The following is an 18570-nucleotide window of genomic DNA, read 5'->3' on the forward strand; positions in this document are numbered from 1 at the left end:
ACAAAGACATGGGGGGGGGGCTGAATTGCCTACTTTGGACCACAATGGAAGAGCCTCTATAGATAAAGCTTTTCTTATCACAGCATCTTCCCACTAAACCTGTGGTTTGCCTACCTATTATGCACCTGCTAAAAGCACAGGACCCCGCTCAAGACAGTCCAGTCAGGCCCTGTTACAAAATACTATTTGCTCTATTAAACACCCTGAATTGAAAGGTAATAGCAGAGAACATAGGTTTAGAATATCTGTGTACATAAATTTGATTACTGACCACACCACCTGCTTTTTAAGTTTTTAAAGCAGGTGGTGTGGTCAGTAATCAAATACAAAGTAGAGGAGACCAAATACAATGGATGGCAGGGATCCTGTGTATACTTTTACCAGCTGAGAAGAAACAACATGCAGATGGTCATGACTTGGTGAAAGAAAGAGTTCCTGTCAAAATCCATTGTAAGTAAATGCTAGCTGATATATGCATCTGCCTCACTTACCAGCACATAGACTGCACATTCCAAATGAACATTAAGTGTTGATTTTTCAAATCAGTCAAGTCATATGATTCTGGTCCTTGGAGAAAAATTCTGCTGGTGATGAATATGTGCCTGTGGCAACCTGTATTCACCCAGGCTATAAATGTGGCCTGATACCACTCATAAAATCTATACTTGTTCATAGCCACATTGTGTTCTTTGTTCTGCCAGGGGTGCTGTAGTTCCAAAAAATTGTTTTATGTAAAGTAAGTAAAATGTGCTCTAAAAATATAAGAAAAAGACTGATGTATTGCATGGGCTGAGGAGGGGGCTGGGTAGTAGGGGGAATAGAGGTCTTGAGCTGCTGCTTGACAGCTGGGGTTAAATGATTAATATGACCAAATGGGTGTTGAAGGACATTGTGTTTCCCACTTTTGTTTGGGTCCAGCTGACACTTGCTGACTCAAGAGATTTGGTGTTCTACTGGATCCAGCATTACTGCTGGAGACTCAAGTTAATGCAGCTGGAAAACACTCTTTAACCTCAGGGAGGCATGCAATTTACCCATTTCTCCTGTGGTGGCATTTTCAAGGTGGAAACTTGTGAATTCAGAGCTATTAGGATGCTTTGGAGCAGAGTGAAGAATCCCTGAGGCCATGGCAATGGTTTATTTACACAAGACTAATCTTGTTTCCTTTTCTGAGAAAGTTGCTACCTTGCTGGATCAGGGGAATGCTGTAGACATAGTTTATCTTGATTTCAGTAAGGCTTTTGATAAGGTTCCCCATAATTTTCTTGTTGACAAATAGGGAAAGTGTGAGTTAGATCCTATTACTGTAAGGTGAATCTGTAATTGGTTGACAGATTGCACCCAAAGAATGCTTGTTAATGGTTCCTTGTCCACTTGGAGAGAGGTGACTAGTGGAGTGCCTCAGGGATCTGTCCTGGGCCCTGTGTTGTTCAACATCTTTATAAATGATTTGGATGAAGGAATAGAGGGGATGCTTATTAAATTTGCAGATGATACTAAATTGGGAGGGGTAGCAAATATGGTAGAAGACAGCCAGGATACAGGATGATCTTGACAGGCTGGAGAATTTGGCTAAAGCTAATAAAATGCAGATTAACAGAGATAAATGTAAAGTTCTGCATTTAGGTAGGAAAAATCAAATGCATAATTATAGGATGGGGGAGACTTGTCTCAGCAATAGTGTGTGCGGAAAGGATCTTGGGGTCTTAGTAGACCAAACACTGAACATGAGTCAGCTGAGTGATGTGGTAGCTAAAAAGGCAAATGTGATCTTGGGCTGTATCAACAGAAGTATAGTGTCCAGATCATGCATGATGGTATGGTTTTATTCTGCTCTGGTTAGACCTCACCTAGAGTATTGTGTTCAGTTTTGGGCTCCGCAATTTAAGAACGATGTAGACAAGCTGGAATGTGTCCAGAGTGAAGAAGCTCAATTACTGTTATCAGTGATTAAATTTATACCTCACTGAAAGGTATGGTTCCTTGTTAAAATTAGCCACCACAAAGTAATGAGGCTATCTAATTGAATTAGCGAAATTCTTTTTATTGCTAGCTTCAGAATTATTTAACTATAGTAAAAAACACATCAACGTATGAAAAATCTTAACAAAATATTACAGAATATAAGTAGCATATAAGCAGAATATTACAGATATCTTCAGTAAAAATTACAGTAAAAATACAAAGTTCACATACCTTTGGATGGGCCATGCTGGGAAAATTCTTTAGACAGACAGCATAGAGGCAGCATGTCTGCTAAAGAACTTCCAACTACTGAACAATTTCTAACCCCTTATATACTCTTTTTAAGCTGAGTTGTCATGAGAGTTCAAATCTGTTCTCATCTATTACAGCTTTCACATCAAATCCTTTCCCAGAATCAAAGACATAATTCTCATGTATTAAAATACAAATCAGACAAAAATTTCCCCATTAAGCATTCATTTCAACTTCCCATCCATTGTACCAACACTTACAGCTGCAAAATGACATAGTCAATTGATAACAATATGCATTTCAAGTAGGTTCACAAAATCTAGAACCTCATCTTCAAACAGTTTCTCAGTAACTTTAAACATCAACTCAGATAATGATATGAATGGCTAATTATACAATATGTTGAGAAATACTTTGATTCACACTTAAAAAGATTTGAGAAAGATGCTTGAATGCATCTTTCCATTACAGCATTTTAAAAGGACCAAAATCTTTCATTGTTATCTATGTTTACGTTTAAAAAATTATCTCTGGCTGAATGCCCAGAGTCAGATAGAGTGTACTGTATCCTCTTCACTTTGAAGGAGCTAGGTATGTTTAGCCTGCAGAGGAGAAGACTGAGGGGGGATATGATAAGCATCTTCAAGAACTTGAAGGGCTGTCATATAGAGGTGGTGCCAAGTTGTTTTCTGTTGCCCCAGAAGGTCGGACCAGAACCAACAGGTTGAAATTAAATCAAAAGAGTTTCTGTCTAGACATTAGGGGAAAAAATTTCTAACAGAGCAGTTCCTCAGTGGAATAGGCTTCCTTGGGAGGTGGTAAGCTCTCCTTCCCTAGAGGTTTTTAAGCCGAAGCTAGATTGCCATCTATCAGCAATGCTGATTCTATGACCTTAGGCAGATCATGAGAGTGGCATCTTCTGGGTATGTAGGGGTGTGGGGGAGGTAGTTGTGAATTTCCTGCATTGTGCTGGGGGTTGGGCTAGATGACCCTGGTGGTCCCTTCCAATTCTGTGATCCTATGAAGGGCAATAAATTGCGCCAGAGGGTCAGAGAAAATAGGAGATGGGTTTCCACTCAGGGATATCCATTTAGTTTGCCTACCAAAGGGGGAGGATAGATGACAGTTGTAAAACATGATCTGTAGTATAGATCATGTGTACTTGAATTGGGAACCTGATTTGGGAAGAGTTTGGGGGTATCTCCCCCAAGGATAGGAGCTCTAACTCTGGACTGGGGAAGGTGTCCATCAAAGCAGGTAGAAAAGCAATGGTTACATGATCAGTCTGGGTTTCATAACTTGGGGTGGCAGCATGAAAAGAAACAATGACCCAATCGGACTGATGGAGCAAAGTGCTTGCCCCACCACAAAGGGTGCCCTGTGTTTGTGCCAAGTCCACACTTCTGGTAGCTGTCAGACAGTGTCCCAGGCCGCGAGTCTTACCTGATGGAAGGTGTGTGCATCCAGACAGGTTTTTGTGAAGGGAGTGATGACCTGCTATTGGCCACTCCTGCAGGGGCTAGGGCGGCTTCCATCGGCACCCCATTGGCCAGCTGGTTGGTTGGTGTCCGGAGCCAACTTTGGCCATGGGGGCGGGGTTCCTCTGACGGAGGGCTTTATCATGGTCTTCTAATGTAGCTCTATGGAATGCTCCAGGGTTTGGAACACTGGAAACATCCCACAGGTATGCCCCCTTTTGCGCTGGCACAGCCACTCTACACCAGTGCGAGGGCCACGCCTCCTCCTAAGTACTTTCCGCCCCCCCCCTTTGGATTGCATTGTGCATTCTTTAAAGCCATGTCTTATGGTTATATTTTTATATCTCATTAGGTGATATGATAAACCTCCACCTGAGACTCTGGAGAGCCATTGCCAGTCAGAGTAGGCAGTACTGACTTTGATACTCCAATGGTCTGACTCTGTGTAATGTGTTTCATGTGTTCAGTACACCTCTAGCCATCTCTTTAATGACCAAACAGTAACCATTAATGGATCAAAGAGATTTTTTACTTTTCATGCATACCAGTACATTGGCTCATTTAATCCATTTTAACAATAGTCATCTATGCATAAAAGCAATAAGCTTGTTAGAAATAGTTGCTCTTGAAGAATAATTACTTGTGGTCTGAAACATGGGATGGGGTGAGACAAGGAGAGATCTGCCCCCTGCTTGTAGTCTGAAATAGTGCAGTTCAGGAAAAAAAAACCTGTACCACCTGATACTGCTACATGTGAGAATCAGCTCTTAACTGGCAGTTAGCTATGCTAATCTCTCTCACACATACACACCCCGCCACTCTTTTACTGTCTTGTTCAAACTGCTTCACATACCTGTTGGCTACCTGTAGTATTCATCCCATTCCATCAAATTGCTTGGCTTCCTCCTTTAGTCTTTTCCAGGTGCAATATAGGTTCCCCAATGTAACATAGTATTATAGAGGCATCTGTGCTGTACACTGTCATAATTGTTGTCTCTGTTACATGGGATCTGAAGGTTTTTGTGGTGCTTCGAAAACTTACAGAATCTGCTCGATCAGAGACAAGGGGACAAAAGGAATACATAGGTCATTTATGCATGGTCACTTCAACCTCCTTTATTCCCCGTTTCAGCCAGGATCAAAGTAACCCGGGTTGGGGAAAACTGTATGCATTGGCTGGAATGATCAGGGACAAAACTGTGTGCTAATGGAGGCATGAATACAGAAAAGCAGTCTCCCAAATTCAAATCAAGTCCCACCCCTTTAAATGCTGCTCTGTAATTGGCTGACTTCACAATACTCACCCTGAGAGAAGATTTCCTTCCCCCAGACCCAACTGCTGCATAAAAAAGCATTTTAAGGACAAAAAACGGAGCAATCTGAAAGAAGGGGGCAGGGGAGAAATCCAAGCCTTGTTTTTAAAAAGCCTTTCTTTTGCTCAGAAAGAGCTCTGAGGTAGCAGGAAGCACTTGAATCCCTGCCTGCTTCATGACTGGCCATGAGAGAAGCCAATCGTCTGTGCTTCCCCTGTTTGGCTATCTGCATGCTGCCTCGAAGAGGGGTTTGGAAAAGGGTGGGACGAAGCTCAGCCCAAGAACAGAGTGAGCATGCTCTAAGACTCCAGAATGAGCAAGGATGAACGGTTTAATTCAGGCCAGAAGAGGAATGGGAAAAGCTGGGTTTGTTTTGCATTGAAACAGTGTTGAGCTTCCAAGGAATGAGGTAACATGCATACTGAAAAATTTATCCTGGCTGAAACAGGGAATAAAGGAGGGTAAAACGACCAAGCATAAATGACCATGGAAAATTACACCTTGATCACTCCACTTTGAATCAGCCTTAGTCTGTTTAAAGCAGGGGTGTCCAATCTTTTGGCTTCCCTGGGCCACATTGGAAGAAGAATTGTCTTGGGCCGCACATAAAATACACTAATACTAACTAGGGCCCCACATAAAATACACTAACACTAACAATAGCTGATTCATAATGTTTTAAGTAAGTTTACGATTTTGTGTTGGGCTACCATGATAGCCGTCCTGGGCCGCAGTTTGGACAAGCCATGTCTAAAGCCTTTTGAACCTTTCCACTGCTCTCTTCATTTAAATTTGCTTAAAGCTCTGGACTAACCATTTTCTCTCTGTCTAACATGTTCACTTTCTTTTATTTATTTTCCTGGCAGCGGACGCTCAGCAAAAGCTGACTTGTCTGTCGGCCATGTTGTCCCGCTCCTTTTTTTTTTCTAATTAAAATGCTTTTTAATGTGGCAGTTGGGTTTGGAGGGGGGGGAGGAAATTTCTCACGGGAAGCACTGCGGAGTAAGCCAATTACAGAGCAGCATTTAAAGAGGCGGGACTTGATTTGAGCTTGGGAGACGGCCGGTGCATAGATTCCCAACAGAAAAGTGTGAGTCCAGCCAGCAACGAACCTCAGGTAAAACTCCCATGCATAAATGACAGAGTAATAAAAGAACATTTTTACAACCTAGCAATGGACTTTCATATTTCACTAGACAATGTGGGGGAAATGCTGGGTGGCACAAACATTTAACATACAACAGTACGAAGACAGGCTGGAATTCCTGCTGCAGCTAGATCTAATGCAGAGCTGAAATGAGCAACTGGGAGATAGGAGGGACCCAGTGTTTGTTAAAACACCTGTTAAAACACCTGAGGCAAATCTTTTTAATGATAGAACAAATGAAAGTCTTTTTTCATAGTTAAGGAGTCCAAGAGTGGCAAGAGCCATTTTAAGGTTAACAAAGGCTTGTTCTGCAGCATCTGTCCAGGGAAGAGGCTCAGGGACTTGAGAACATGTGAGATCTGTAAGGGTCTTGGTTAGGTCTGAAAAATTAACTAACCATTGTCTGCAAAATTTTTGCTGCACCAAGGAGACCTCTAAGCTATTTTTTCTTTTGGGACCTTAACCATTGGAGGACAGTCTGAATACTGTATGGAAGGACATGTCCCAAATAAGAAACTGTAGATTCAGAAAAATGATATGAAAACACCAATAAAAATTGACTTTCACCTGCAATTGGAATTGAAAAAAGAAAACTAAACATAGATTTTCCTTAAATCTTACACAAAATGGTAGGGGAGCACCCTTGAGCATCAAATTTGCCTTCTTTTTTACTAGTAAGATTGGGGTGATGAATAGAGGTCAGGTAGGCACTAAAGCACCTTGCTCCAGCAAATATTGGAATATAGGAGTGATTCCTTTTTTAGCCTCTTGGCTTAATAGATATTGAACAACCTTAGGGAAGGGGACATTGCGCTTATAAGATATACAAACAAGCTGGACGTTTGGTTGACAATTAAATTGCTGCCATACTGAAATATATCCACTAGATGGCGGTGCAATCTTTAAAATAACATCTCTTGAGAAGTAAATTTTAGGAAAAGAGAAGATTACATATGGGCAGCCCTGACCTGGATGGCCCAGGCTAGCCTGATCTCATCAGATATCAGAAGCTAAGCAGGGTCAGCCCTGGTTAGTATTTGGATGGGAGACCACCAACGAATACAAGGGTTGCTGTGCAGAGGAAGGCACTGGCAAACCACCTCTGTTAGTCTCTTGCCATGAAAACCCCAGAAGGGGTCGCCATAAGTCGGCTGCGACTTGAAGGCACTTTACACACACAGACATGGGCAAATTAGTAAGAGAAGGAAAGGAGAGTGGGGAGAGAGGCTTAGACCTTTTGTTGCAACTTCTCATTAAAAACTTTTAAGCTAGCTATGATGGAATTCTAGCACCTTTTCCTCCCTTTTGTGTGTGTTAAGTGCCAACAAGTCGCTTCCGACTCATGGCAATCCTATGAATCAATGTCCTCCAAAATGTCCAGTCTTTGACAGCCTTGCTCAGATCTTGCAGATTTCCCTTTTACCCCCCTGTATTCTTTATAGTTTTTAATGACATCACAGTGTTACTAGGGAAGAACTAGAAAAGAAAAATTATTCCATCCCATTAGACATAAGCAAGCACTGACGTATTCATGCAGCTTAAAAATTGTATCTAGCTTCTTATAACTACAGGGAGAGTGAGGGTGAGTTCAAAATTCTACTCTGTGCCATCTTATCAGCACTCAAGGCCAGACAACTTGTCTTCTTGGACAATTAGTCTTTTTAGAATAGCAAGGACAGCAGGAAAACTTGTCAGGGTACAGAGGTTCATTTTTTTAAACAATTTTATTCTTTTCCATAATATCATATTCAGACATTTCAACCATTGATAACAATCATCAACAAAGAGGAAAAAATATTGTTGAAAATACACTTTGTCTTTTAAATAAAAATTGAAACTTCCCTTTCACCCCCCTCCATCTTATTATAAATTTATGTACTCTTTTGTATAAAAATTCTAATCCTAATAAATGCAGGATGGCCACCTCTGGGACTGAAACGGGTTTTACTACTGGCCCTTGCTCCTCTAGCCATGGGGCAAGTGAGTTAGAAACGTCATACACACACAAATGGGGTTTTCTAGAAGGCATGGTAAATAATACATTTTACAAATGACCTTAATGGGATATGGTAGGTTATACTAGCATGGATCTTTCAAAACAAGGCTTGTTTGGGGAAGGAGTTTTTCAGCTTTTTCTCCATTTTTGGTTAACCAGCCACCTGCGATAAAAGTGTTTCTTCAAGTGGCACAGAGCACCAGTCTACAGGAACAAGACTGATCCCTGCCTAGAGCCTCTCAGATAATGTAAAAGTGCAATTATTCATTAACAATTCATGGAAGTCAGCACAATTTATTCTATCGTTTAAAAGAGTTGGTGATTATATATGTATATTATATATGTATATATAAAGAAAAGTATGTATATAATATACAGGGACATTATGTTGTACTTTTGCCCCACTTCAAAAAATATATAGATCCAGCTCTGCCAGCCAAGGCAGTCACCCTCCAGTCCAGATCAAAATAAAGGCAAAGGACCAGAAATACAAACTTAATAGAAGACACAGGCAAAGCCAATTAATGATATTATTATTTTTTTACTTTATTTTTTACTTAAAATACAAACATGCTTAAAACAATAAGAAAAATAATATAATTAATAGACTTTGCCTGTGTCTTCTATTAAGTTCATATCTTTGGTACCCGACATTACATTTTATGGTATTTATTTGTTTGATTGATTTGGCACACCTGGCCCGGCCCGGCCAAGTGACATTTAAGTCATATCCGGCCCTCATAACATATGAGTTCGACACCCCTGACCTAATCTAAAGAATACATTTCCCTAAATAAGTGGCCAGCTTTTGCAGCTTCATGTGAGTGCAAGTATGACACATTGTTTCTACAGGAGAGACCTGCTTACATGCAGGTCCATGTGGAAAGAGGAGAAAGAAACAATGGCTCCCGAGACAGAAGGAGAAATGTCAGAGGGCAGTTCCCAGGTTCAGACAAGGAGGAGCATCCCATTCAAGAGATAACACCTACATACTTAGAGTGAATTAGCATCCCCCAATGTCCAGGCATGCTGATTCGCTGTGTAACTGGTTGACAGATTGCACCCAAAGAGTGCTTGTTAATGGCTCCTCAGCCTCTCAGAGAGGAGTGACTAGTGGAGTGCCTCAGGGATCTGTCCTGGGCCCTGTGTTGATCAACATCTTTATAAATGATTTGGATGAAGGAACGGAGGAGATGCTTATTAAATCTGCAGATGATACTAAATTGGGCGGGGGAGGAAATATGGTAGAAGACAGAGCCAGGATATAGGATACCTTGATGGGCTGGAGAATTGGGCTAAAACTGATAAAATCAATTTTAACAAAGATAAATGTAACGTTCTGCATTTAGGAATGAAAAATCAAATGCATAATTATAGGATGGGGGCAACTTGTCTTTGCAGTAGTATGTGTGAAAAGGATCTAGGGGTCTTGGTAAACCAAACATTGAACATGAGTCAGCAGTGTGATGCGGTAGCTAAAAAGGCAAATGCAACCTTGGGCTGAATCAACAGAAGTATAGTGTCCAGATCATGTGAAGTGATGGTATCCCTTTACTCTGCTCTGGTTAGACCTCACCTAGAGTACTGTGTTCACTTTTGGGCACAATTTAAGAAGGATGTAGACAAGTTGGAACGTGTCCAGAGGAGGGCAACAAAGATGGTGAGGGGTCTGGAGACCAAGTCCTATGAGGAAAAGTTGAAGGAACTGGATATGTTTAGCCTGGAGAGGCGATGACTGAGAGGTGATATAACCATCTTTAAGTACTTGAAGGGGTGTCATATAGAAGATGGTGCCGAGTTGTTTTCTGTTGCTTCAGAAGGTCAGACCAGAACCAATGGGTTGAAATTAAATTAAATGAGTTTTCTGCTAAACATTAGGAAGAACTTTCTGACAGAGTGGTTCCTCAGTGGAACAGGCTTCCTTGAGAAGTGGTGGGCTCTCCTTTGGAGAGGCTATTTAGCCATCTGTCAGCAATGCTGATTCTGTAAACTTAGGCAGATCATGAGAGAGAGGGCAGGAAGGGCTGTGTCAGTGTTTGGCTCTCATTGCCCTTTCTTATATGCGCAGGGTAATGGTGATCACCACTTTGGGCTAGGAAACAATTTTCCTCCAGGCAAAATTGGCCAGGGATCCTGGAGAGTCCCCCCACATCTTCTGGGCATGTAGTAGGAGTCACTGGGGGTGTGAGCTGGAGGAAGTTGTGAATTTTCTGAATTGTGCAGGGAGTTGGACTAGATGACTCTGATGGTCCCTTCCAACTCTATGATTCTATTTTAAGACTGCATTTAGTACATGGTAATTATGTGGCACCATTTTTCACTGCCTTTGCTTCCAAACTGAAGCACCGTGTATAATATGCTGCAATCATCCAGGAAGATGCTGATGAACATATACTTTATTCAGGAGAAATGAATAAATGAACACAAGGCCTACCAGAGTCCTTCACAGCCATTCCTCTAACCAGCTTATCCAGAGACATGAGAAAAACCTGGACTTGAAGTATTCCAGATTCTAGTGCCTGCAACTAATATAAAAACATGAAATGGACCACTGACTATTATACTGTGTTTTGGACTGTCCACATGACACCATCCTGGAAATCAGGGGTCCCCAACCTTTTTGAACCTGCGGGCACATTTGGAATTCTGACACAGCCTGATGGGCGCAGCAACAAAATGGCTGCCACAAAAAGGTTGCCACAGGAGGCAGAGCCAGGCACAAAATGAAGGCCACAGTTTAACTTCAGTAACCGTGTAGATCCTTGTGCTGTGCTGACAGCTGCCGCCAAAACAGCATTGCATATTTAAAAATCTGCACAGCCAATCAAATCTCACCCCTGTAGTCAACCAGAAGCCTTGCTGGGCAAAAGCTCTACCTAGCCCTACCCACTTCCTAAAAACACGTGGCGAGCGCCAGAAAAGGTGTCGACAGTCCCCACAGCACCGACTGGCACCACGTTGGGCATCCCTGCTCTAATTGTTCACTGTCCAGGTTCTCCCTGTCCTGAGTATGCTGTTTCTCAACCCTGGTTTACTGTGATCTTTTTGAGCAGAACACACTCCAAGGGCAATAGCATTCTATCTGAACAGGAAAGTTAGAATTGTTGAAAGTGCCACCTACACTGGCATCTCTTTGCCTCAGCGGCGGAGGGAAGATGTGATATATTTCTTTTTCTATATATTTCCTTCCTGATTAATTTTAATACAATGATAATAAATAATGGATTTTAATTGAGTGTTATAATTTTGTAAAGTTTTATATGATGGCTCTATATTTATTTTTCTATATATTTCCTTCCTGATTAATTTTAATACAATAATAATAAATAATGGATTTTAATTGAGTGTTATAATTTTGTAAAATCTGACATCTTCCCTCCGTGGCTCTCGCCTGGGACATCGCTTTCCAGCAGTCTACAAACATAGAGAAGTCTATATTTGATTATTAAGACTGACTTACCTGTTACACAGGATATTCAGGAATAGACACTCACTTACCTGATTTTCAGGATGTTTATATATTGAATCTGTTCTTCTGGACTGTTATCTATATATTCATATGTGTATCTTATTGTTATCTTGTTGTATATATTGTTCACTTTTGCACCTACTTTCACTTTTTATAAATTAGCACTTTAATATATTGTGTGAGTGCTGTCTGGATTCCTTCCCTTATCCCATACCGCACTGAGCTTTTCTTTCTCCAGGATTACCTGGAGGTTGGCCACCGTACCAAAAACAATACAGGGCTGAAACCTTACGCAGGTTGGACTGAGTCCCACTGAATACTTCCGAGTGATAATGCATCAGATCAGGCTGCATGGCGTGTTAAATATGACATTTCAGAGAGGTGTAGGTGAAAACCAGGGCCCGTCCGCAACGTCACAGGCTCACTTTAAAACCAGGGCCATCCGGCAAGCCTGGATGAAAGGGAGGCCTTCTCTCGCGGCCACCTTGAAGAGGCCTCTTTCTCCTCCACGAGGAAGAGAAGACCGGGGAGAGCGTGCGGGTGGGGGACTCAAGGGAGGATGACGAGGCTCTTCAAGGGAGCCGAGAAACCCTCGTGTGAACCGCACGCACCCACCCTGCCACCCAAGCGCTTTCTCCCTCTCCAGCTTGTCGTGCTCGCCGCCTGAGCTGCTAGTAGGGGGCGGAAGGAAAGGCGGCGACGTCTCCTCCTCCTCCTCCTCGACGCCAGCCCGGCTTATGGCGACGCTGGGCACATCCGGGCTTTTCTTCCCCCGGCGGCCGACGCCGCTGCTGGTGCTCTGACCCTCGTCCCGCCCGACTCCATTAGCGGCTGCTCCGCCGTCCGCCCCCCGTCCCCGGCAGGGAGCGCCGAGTCCTCGGAACACCCCACGCTGACATGTCCAACCAAGGGGCCCGGAGGAACGGGCCCGTCAAGCTGCGGCTGACAGGTGAGCGGCGGTTGGGAGGGCGCCCCGCCGGCTCCCGCGCGCCTTGTGGGGGGCCCCGAAGGAAACGGGGGGGCCGGGGGCGGGGGGCCTGGCTTTGCGGCCGCCTCTCCGGGGACCGGCGGCCGCGTTTCCGAAAGAGACGGAGGAGGAAAGGGGGCAGGGCCCGCCCGTTTATTTACGTTTGCTGTTGGGGGTGTGTGGGGGGGTGCGTGTTGTGTTATTAGGCGAGGCGGCTGTTGAAGCGAAAGAGGGTTTTCTGTGAAGAGGCGTGTGAGAAAGGGGGGAAGAGACTAAGCGCTTTGGGCGGCGAAGAGCTGGAAGCGGTGAGGCAGAAACGACTACAGTTGCAAACGTTGGTTGAGGAAGCGGGGAGAAACGAGGGCCCACTTTGTATGGCGGAGAGTGCCGAGTTTCTGAGCGGAGTGTGTATAGTAATGCCAATAAAAGAGGGAAATGGGAAGAGCTCAACCCTTGCGAGCTCAGCTGGGTGGGCACAAACGAGTGAGCCTCAGTGTGTATTTGAGATTGAACCTGTAGGCTGAAGGACTCTTTGAAAAGCTTCCAGGCCTCAAGAGAAAAGTCATCTCTTCAACTCTCTTTCGGCTCCTCTCAGAGATAAGGGAAGGGGGGGGTTGTTGTTAAGAAATGTTGTGTGCATAAAAAGAAACATTTCGCTGGAAATCTCACGCGAAACGAAGGGATGATCGGAAAAGCTTCTGCTTACAAATGTTTAACGCTGTTTTGAAAGAAAGCCCAGCTGCTCGAGATTGAGCATTGTGTTGTATCTGGGGCGAGTTCTTGGAGGAATGCTTTGCCCTCTGAAATTTTGGGGGTTTAAATAAATTTATTGCGTTTAGGAAATAAAATATTGTACTTCTGGGGAGCTGGGGGTGGGGGGGAGGCAGCTCAGGGCCAGTGCCAGAGTAGGGAGGTTCTAAAGATAGTCTGTCCTTTCCTCTCTTTGAGCATAAACCTGAATCAGTGTCAGCCTCTTTGTACCCTTTGTTTTGATCTTGGGCTACTCTGCTTGAATCAACTTTTGTAGTGCAGGTGCTGTAAGATAATACAGGTCTTTGTGCTATACAGTAAAAGTATATTAAGCTTTGATGTATTATAAAATTAATATTACAAACCAGAAGGACAAATATTATGTCTTTTTCTAAGAATACGTGGTGGGTGTGGAAGAGGGCCATTGCAACTTCTCTCTTAAAAAAGAATGTTTACTGCCCATGCAGGTTTTAAACGGGTCATTCTCCCAGGTAAGCATTTGTAGAATTTCAACCTTAGAATAAGTGTATTAAAAAAAAACCCAAGAAAGAAAAAGCATCAGACATTAGAAATGTTATTTAGCTTGAAGGCAGATTAAAAAAAAATCAATATTTTTTGCATTTTAGTAAGTTAATTTCTGTTTCAGTATTGTCAGTATTAATTTTAAATAAATGCACATGGCTCTTGAATTAACTGCTGCATTTTTGTAAATTCTATTTACTTGTAGGGAAGTACTTTAAATTTTCATTTACGCAAATCTTTCTAATAAATAGCATATAATTCTTAGGATTGTTTACTTTGGTTGTTAAAATGCATTTGGACTGACCAAATGTGAGTACATTTATAAGATTCTAGTGCGGTAAACTCCCAAATAGGGTTTTAAACAGGTGTGCTAGATTGGAATGTGGAATAGCTGTGGCTCAGTTTCTGATGCTAAGTAAGACTGAGCTGCAGTGATGCAGAGCAAAAACTTTGAAAATCTGATGCCTTCAGGGGGAAAAGTAGGCTGTTACCTTTAGTTTGTGTACACTCTGTTTAGTTTCTGTTTATTTTTATTAGAATGTAAGTTTTTCCTTTTTGACAGCTCCTTGTGAAGCATTCCAGTTAGTGTGCTCCAGTAATAGACAGAAAGGGGCAACGACCTTATAATTGTCATTAGATAATAAAAATTGAGATGAATGATTGTGAGGGCCCTGAGCAAGTTATTTTTTATATCAAATGTTAATTTGTAAAAAAGGAACTGTAGTAGCTTTGGCATAGTCAAGGATTATTAAGAAGTATTGTACTTTGAATATAAAGTGTTTGCTCAAGCATTTTAGGTTTTCTGAAGAATAAATGATTTAAATAAAAAAAGAATGTTATTAAAGTTGTTGTCCTGCGCACATTTGCTTGAGGGTAAACTATTGAAGACAGTGAGACATACATTATGATCTTATGCATGGATCATTGGAAGCAAGTGGGTTTCTCAAGGTTTCCTTTAGAATTCTGTAATCTCATGTACTGTGTGCTTTGATTATTCATTTTGATCTGAAACATACTTCAAGAATTTATAAATGCTAATGTTATTTGGCATTACAGTGCTATTTTACCATAGTGGTTAAAGTGTTGGTCTGGGATCTGGGAGACACATTTGGATCTCCACTCTACCATCAAAGTTTACTGGGTGACCTTGGGCCAGTCACTCTCTCTGTCATCTTAATCTACCTCACAGAATTGTTGTGAGGATAAAATGGAAGAGATGAGAACAGTTTAAGCTGTACTGGGGAGGAAGACCGAGTATACATGACGTAAACATGTAAATAAATGTTTGAAAGTAGCTTATTTTAAGAATCTGACATGTGTAGTCTTTCGTTTAGACTTTGTGAAACTAGTAGCATTTTTTGCTTTGGTTTCAGCTTTTGGGATTAATTCTGCAATCAATTTGTAATATTTATTCCAAATTCACTATCTGAGTATTTGTTGAAATTGACTGTGAAAAATTGATTTAAAAATGGATTCAATTAGCAGCTTTTAGGACACAAACATTAAGGGCACTTTCACACAGCCCAAATAACGCACTTTCAATCTACTTTAAATGCACTTTAAAGGTGGATTTTACTGTGTGAACTGGCAAAATCCACTTGCAAATGATCGTTAAGGTGCACTGAAAGTGGATTGGAAGTGTACTATTTGGGCTGTGTGAAAGTGTGTGTTTAGATGGCAACACTGTTTTGACTGACTGGATAAATTATAGGATTGTGTTTGATGTCCAGGAACTGATTTGGCACTAATGTCCAACTTATCTTCCCATCTTGAGGAGCCAAATAAAATATCTAACCTAGGCCTAATTTTGAAAAGTTGATTCTTCATAAGGCTTGAAGAGTGTTCTGAGAAATGTTTGGCATACCTTTGCATTCTATTAAAGAGTTTATTTAGATATTTCCTCTGTAACCACTGTAGTGGGCTATTTAAGAGAATGCCTAGAAATTTCATGGTGTTTTATATCTTTGTTCACTTTTAATATGTTGATAAATATCAGTGTACCATCCATAATAGGCTACAACTATTTAGGCTACTGGTTTTCTTAAGGATATTATACAGAATTAACTGTATGGAAGTGATGTGTTGGAGGTGAAAAGCTGGCATGGCATAGTGTATAGAGTGTTGGACAAGGATCCTGGGAAACCCGGGTTTGAATCCTTGCTTCTTCTGTGGATGCTCTCTGGGTGACCTTGGGCCTGTCACAAACTCTTAGCCTGGCCTATGTAACAGGGTTGTTGTGAGAGAATGGAAGAGGGGAGAATGATGTTCTAAGCTACCTTGAGTTCCAACTGGGGAGAAAAGCATGATATAAATAAAAAACTGCAAAGGCAGTGCATGAAAACATGTGAAAACCTTCCAAAAATTGTCACGTTAGCAGTTTATATAGTTACTTCCAAAATGGATAAAAATCAATTTTTTTTAAATCGGATTTTTAAAATTTAATTGGATTTTTAAAAATAAAATGCTTTTGGAGGAGAAAACTATTTAAGATACATTATAGTCCAAAGGCTATTCATCAGGAAATAAGGATTAGTTTTTAATTATGTAGCATAAGGCTGTATATTTAAGCAATGTTTAAACAAATTTTTTGTAAACGAATTCCATTAATCCATTCACAATGTCATGCTCTTCCAGAGGTTCTGTAAGATTATTTTGGGCAGTTTTTCTAACGAGAAGATATCACAGATGCTTGTTTTTGCAGTCCTCAAAAGAGTGAATTTGTGTCTGCAGAGATAACATGCCTCTTCTTCACAGCAAAAATGTTATAAAATAAACATACAGAGTTGAGGGGGAAAGGTAATCCCATTGTTCCTTTGCAAATCTAAATACACAGAGTCAACCTCTTACCTCTTAAGTGCTAAATTCCAAGAGGTTCAATGAATAGATTGTTTGGAGTGGAATAGATCTGCACAAATAGCTAAGTGTGAAGAGGGAGGGGCAAGCAGTAAAAATGAAAGTGCAACTTTGTGAGCAGAATACTCCACAAGTCTTGGGCTCTTTGTGTAATAATTGTACAAGTCAGTTGTGTGCCTGTGCAACTCAGACTTGAGGCAAGTGCTGGAGGCACTTCAGGGCTGGCAACCTCTTCCCAACCCCAGTGGTTCCAACAACTGCACTAACACTTAACTGTACAGAACAAGCACTTTAATGTAGAACCAAATCCAAAGGGTTGGTGGTGGAAATAGTATCTGGGATCTGTAAGTCCTTGGCGAGGCCTTGAAGTGCTTGCCAGTCAACTGGCTCCAGACGTCTCTACCTGGAACTTCAGTCCTGCAGCAGAAATCGCTGAAGTTCTCTGCTGTAGTCCTTGGTTCCCCCTTTCCAGCTTTCCAACCACCTGTTTCTCCTCCTTGGCCTGTTCTTCCTGCCAGCCTGCTCTAACCTAGGCCCACCAACTGTATCTCTCGTCCTCCCTCCTCCTCTCTGGAAAAAGGAAGGCCAGCCTCGCCAGAGCCAGGGCTGCTGGGAGATATAGCCCCTTTGAAATTACATTACATTTGTGTGTGTAGCCTGAGGTTTATCACAATATTCTCTCCCTGGAGGAGAAAACCTATAATGGCACCAGGCCATAAAAGAGACCCAGTTTGGGAATATTTCAATGAAGTTCCTCTTCCTCACAATAATTTTATAATTATCTGTCTATGTATTTCTAATAGTATAACCAAATCAGTAACTTTTGATATAACTGTAGAAACAATCCTGAAAACTACTCTGAACATTTATTATTCCAAAAATGAAACCTTCATCTGGTTGTAATTAAGATTATACCTGCAAGAATGAATCTTTCTGTAAAAAAAAGAAAAGATTTAAATCAAGTCTTACTGACTAGTGATTTAAATTGTGAATTAAATCATGATTTAAATCAATTTGATTTAAATCAAATCCAACCTGGTACTTCATTTATATACCACCTGTCTCCCCAATGGGAGCCAAAGTGGCTTGCATCATTTTCCTCTCCTTCATGTAATCCTTACAACAACCTTGTGAGTTAGGTTAGTCTGAGAGTGTGTGACTCACCCATGGTCACCCAGCACACTTCCATGGCAGAGTGGAGATTTGAACCTGGGTCTCCCAGATCCTGGTCTAACGCTCTAACCATTACAACCACACTGGGTCTCTAGTTAAATATTTGTGATGGTATTTGCTAATTGTTATACAAACCTAGTGCCATGAAGAAGAAGAGTTTGTTTTTATATGCTGACTTTATCTACCACTTAAGGCAGAATCAAACCGGCTTACAATCACCTTCCTCCCCACAACAGACACCCTGTGAGGTAGGTGGGGCTGAGAGAGTTCAGAGAACTGTGACTAGCCCAAGGTCACCCAGGTGGCTTCATGTGTAGGAGTGGGGAAACTAACCTGGTTTACCAGATTAGCATCCGCTGCTCATGTGGAGGAGTGGGGAATCAAACCCGGTTCTCCAGATTAGAGTCCATCACTCCAAACCACTGCTCTTAACCACTACACCATGCTGTGTTGTGTAGTGATGTGCATTTGGGTGCATCTGAGCCAAAAAAAATACCTGAAAATATTTTTTTCAGCTGAATACATAACAGACAATTTCTCCATGCAGTTGGTTATTGTCAGGCCTCAGCAAGTCGATGCGTTCCAGGCAATAACTTTCCTCCAGACGATACAGCGAGTAAAAAGTTTATTTCAGAAGAACAGCGATTTCAGCAGGTCAAAAGACTTAAGGCTAGCATACAGGTAT

At 41.7% G+C, this 18570-nt stretch overlaps 1 protein-coding gene across 1 annotated transcript in view; it reads left to right on the forward strand.

The window, feature by feature from the left end:
- The first annotated feature begins 12512 nt into the window (after positions 1 to 12512).
- Positions 12513 to 18570, forward strand: part of SMURF2 (SMAD specific E3 ubiquitin protein ligase 2) — a 141231-nt gene continuing 135173 nt past the window's right edge. The window contains exon 1 of the mRNA XM_056851890.1: positions 12513 to 12569. Coding sequence (XP_056707868.1) covers positions 12518 to 12569 — 52 coding nt within the window. The 5' untranslated portion in view covers positions 12513 to 12517. The remainder of the gene's footprint in view (positions 12570 to 18570) is intronic.

The sequence above is a fragment of the Euleptes europaea genome, chromosome 1, assembly GCF_029931775.1.
Source record: "Euleptes europaea isolate rEulEur1 chromosome 1, rEulEur1.hap1, whole genome shotgun sequence".
Taxonomy (NCBI): Eukaryota; Metazoa; Chordata; class Lepidosauria; order Squamata; family Sphaerodactylidae; genus Euleptes; species Euleptes europaea.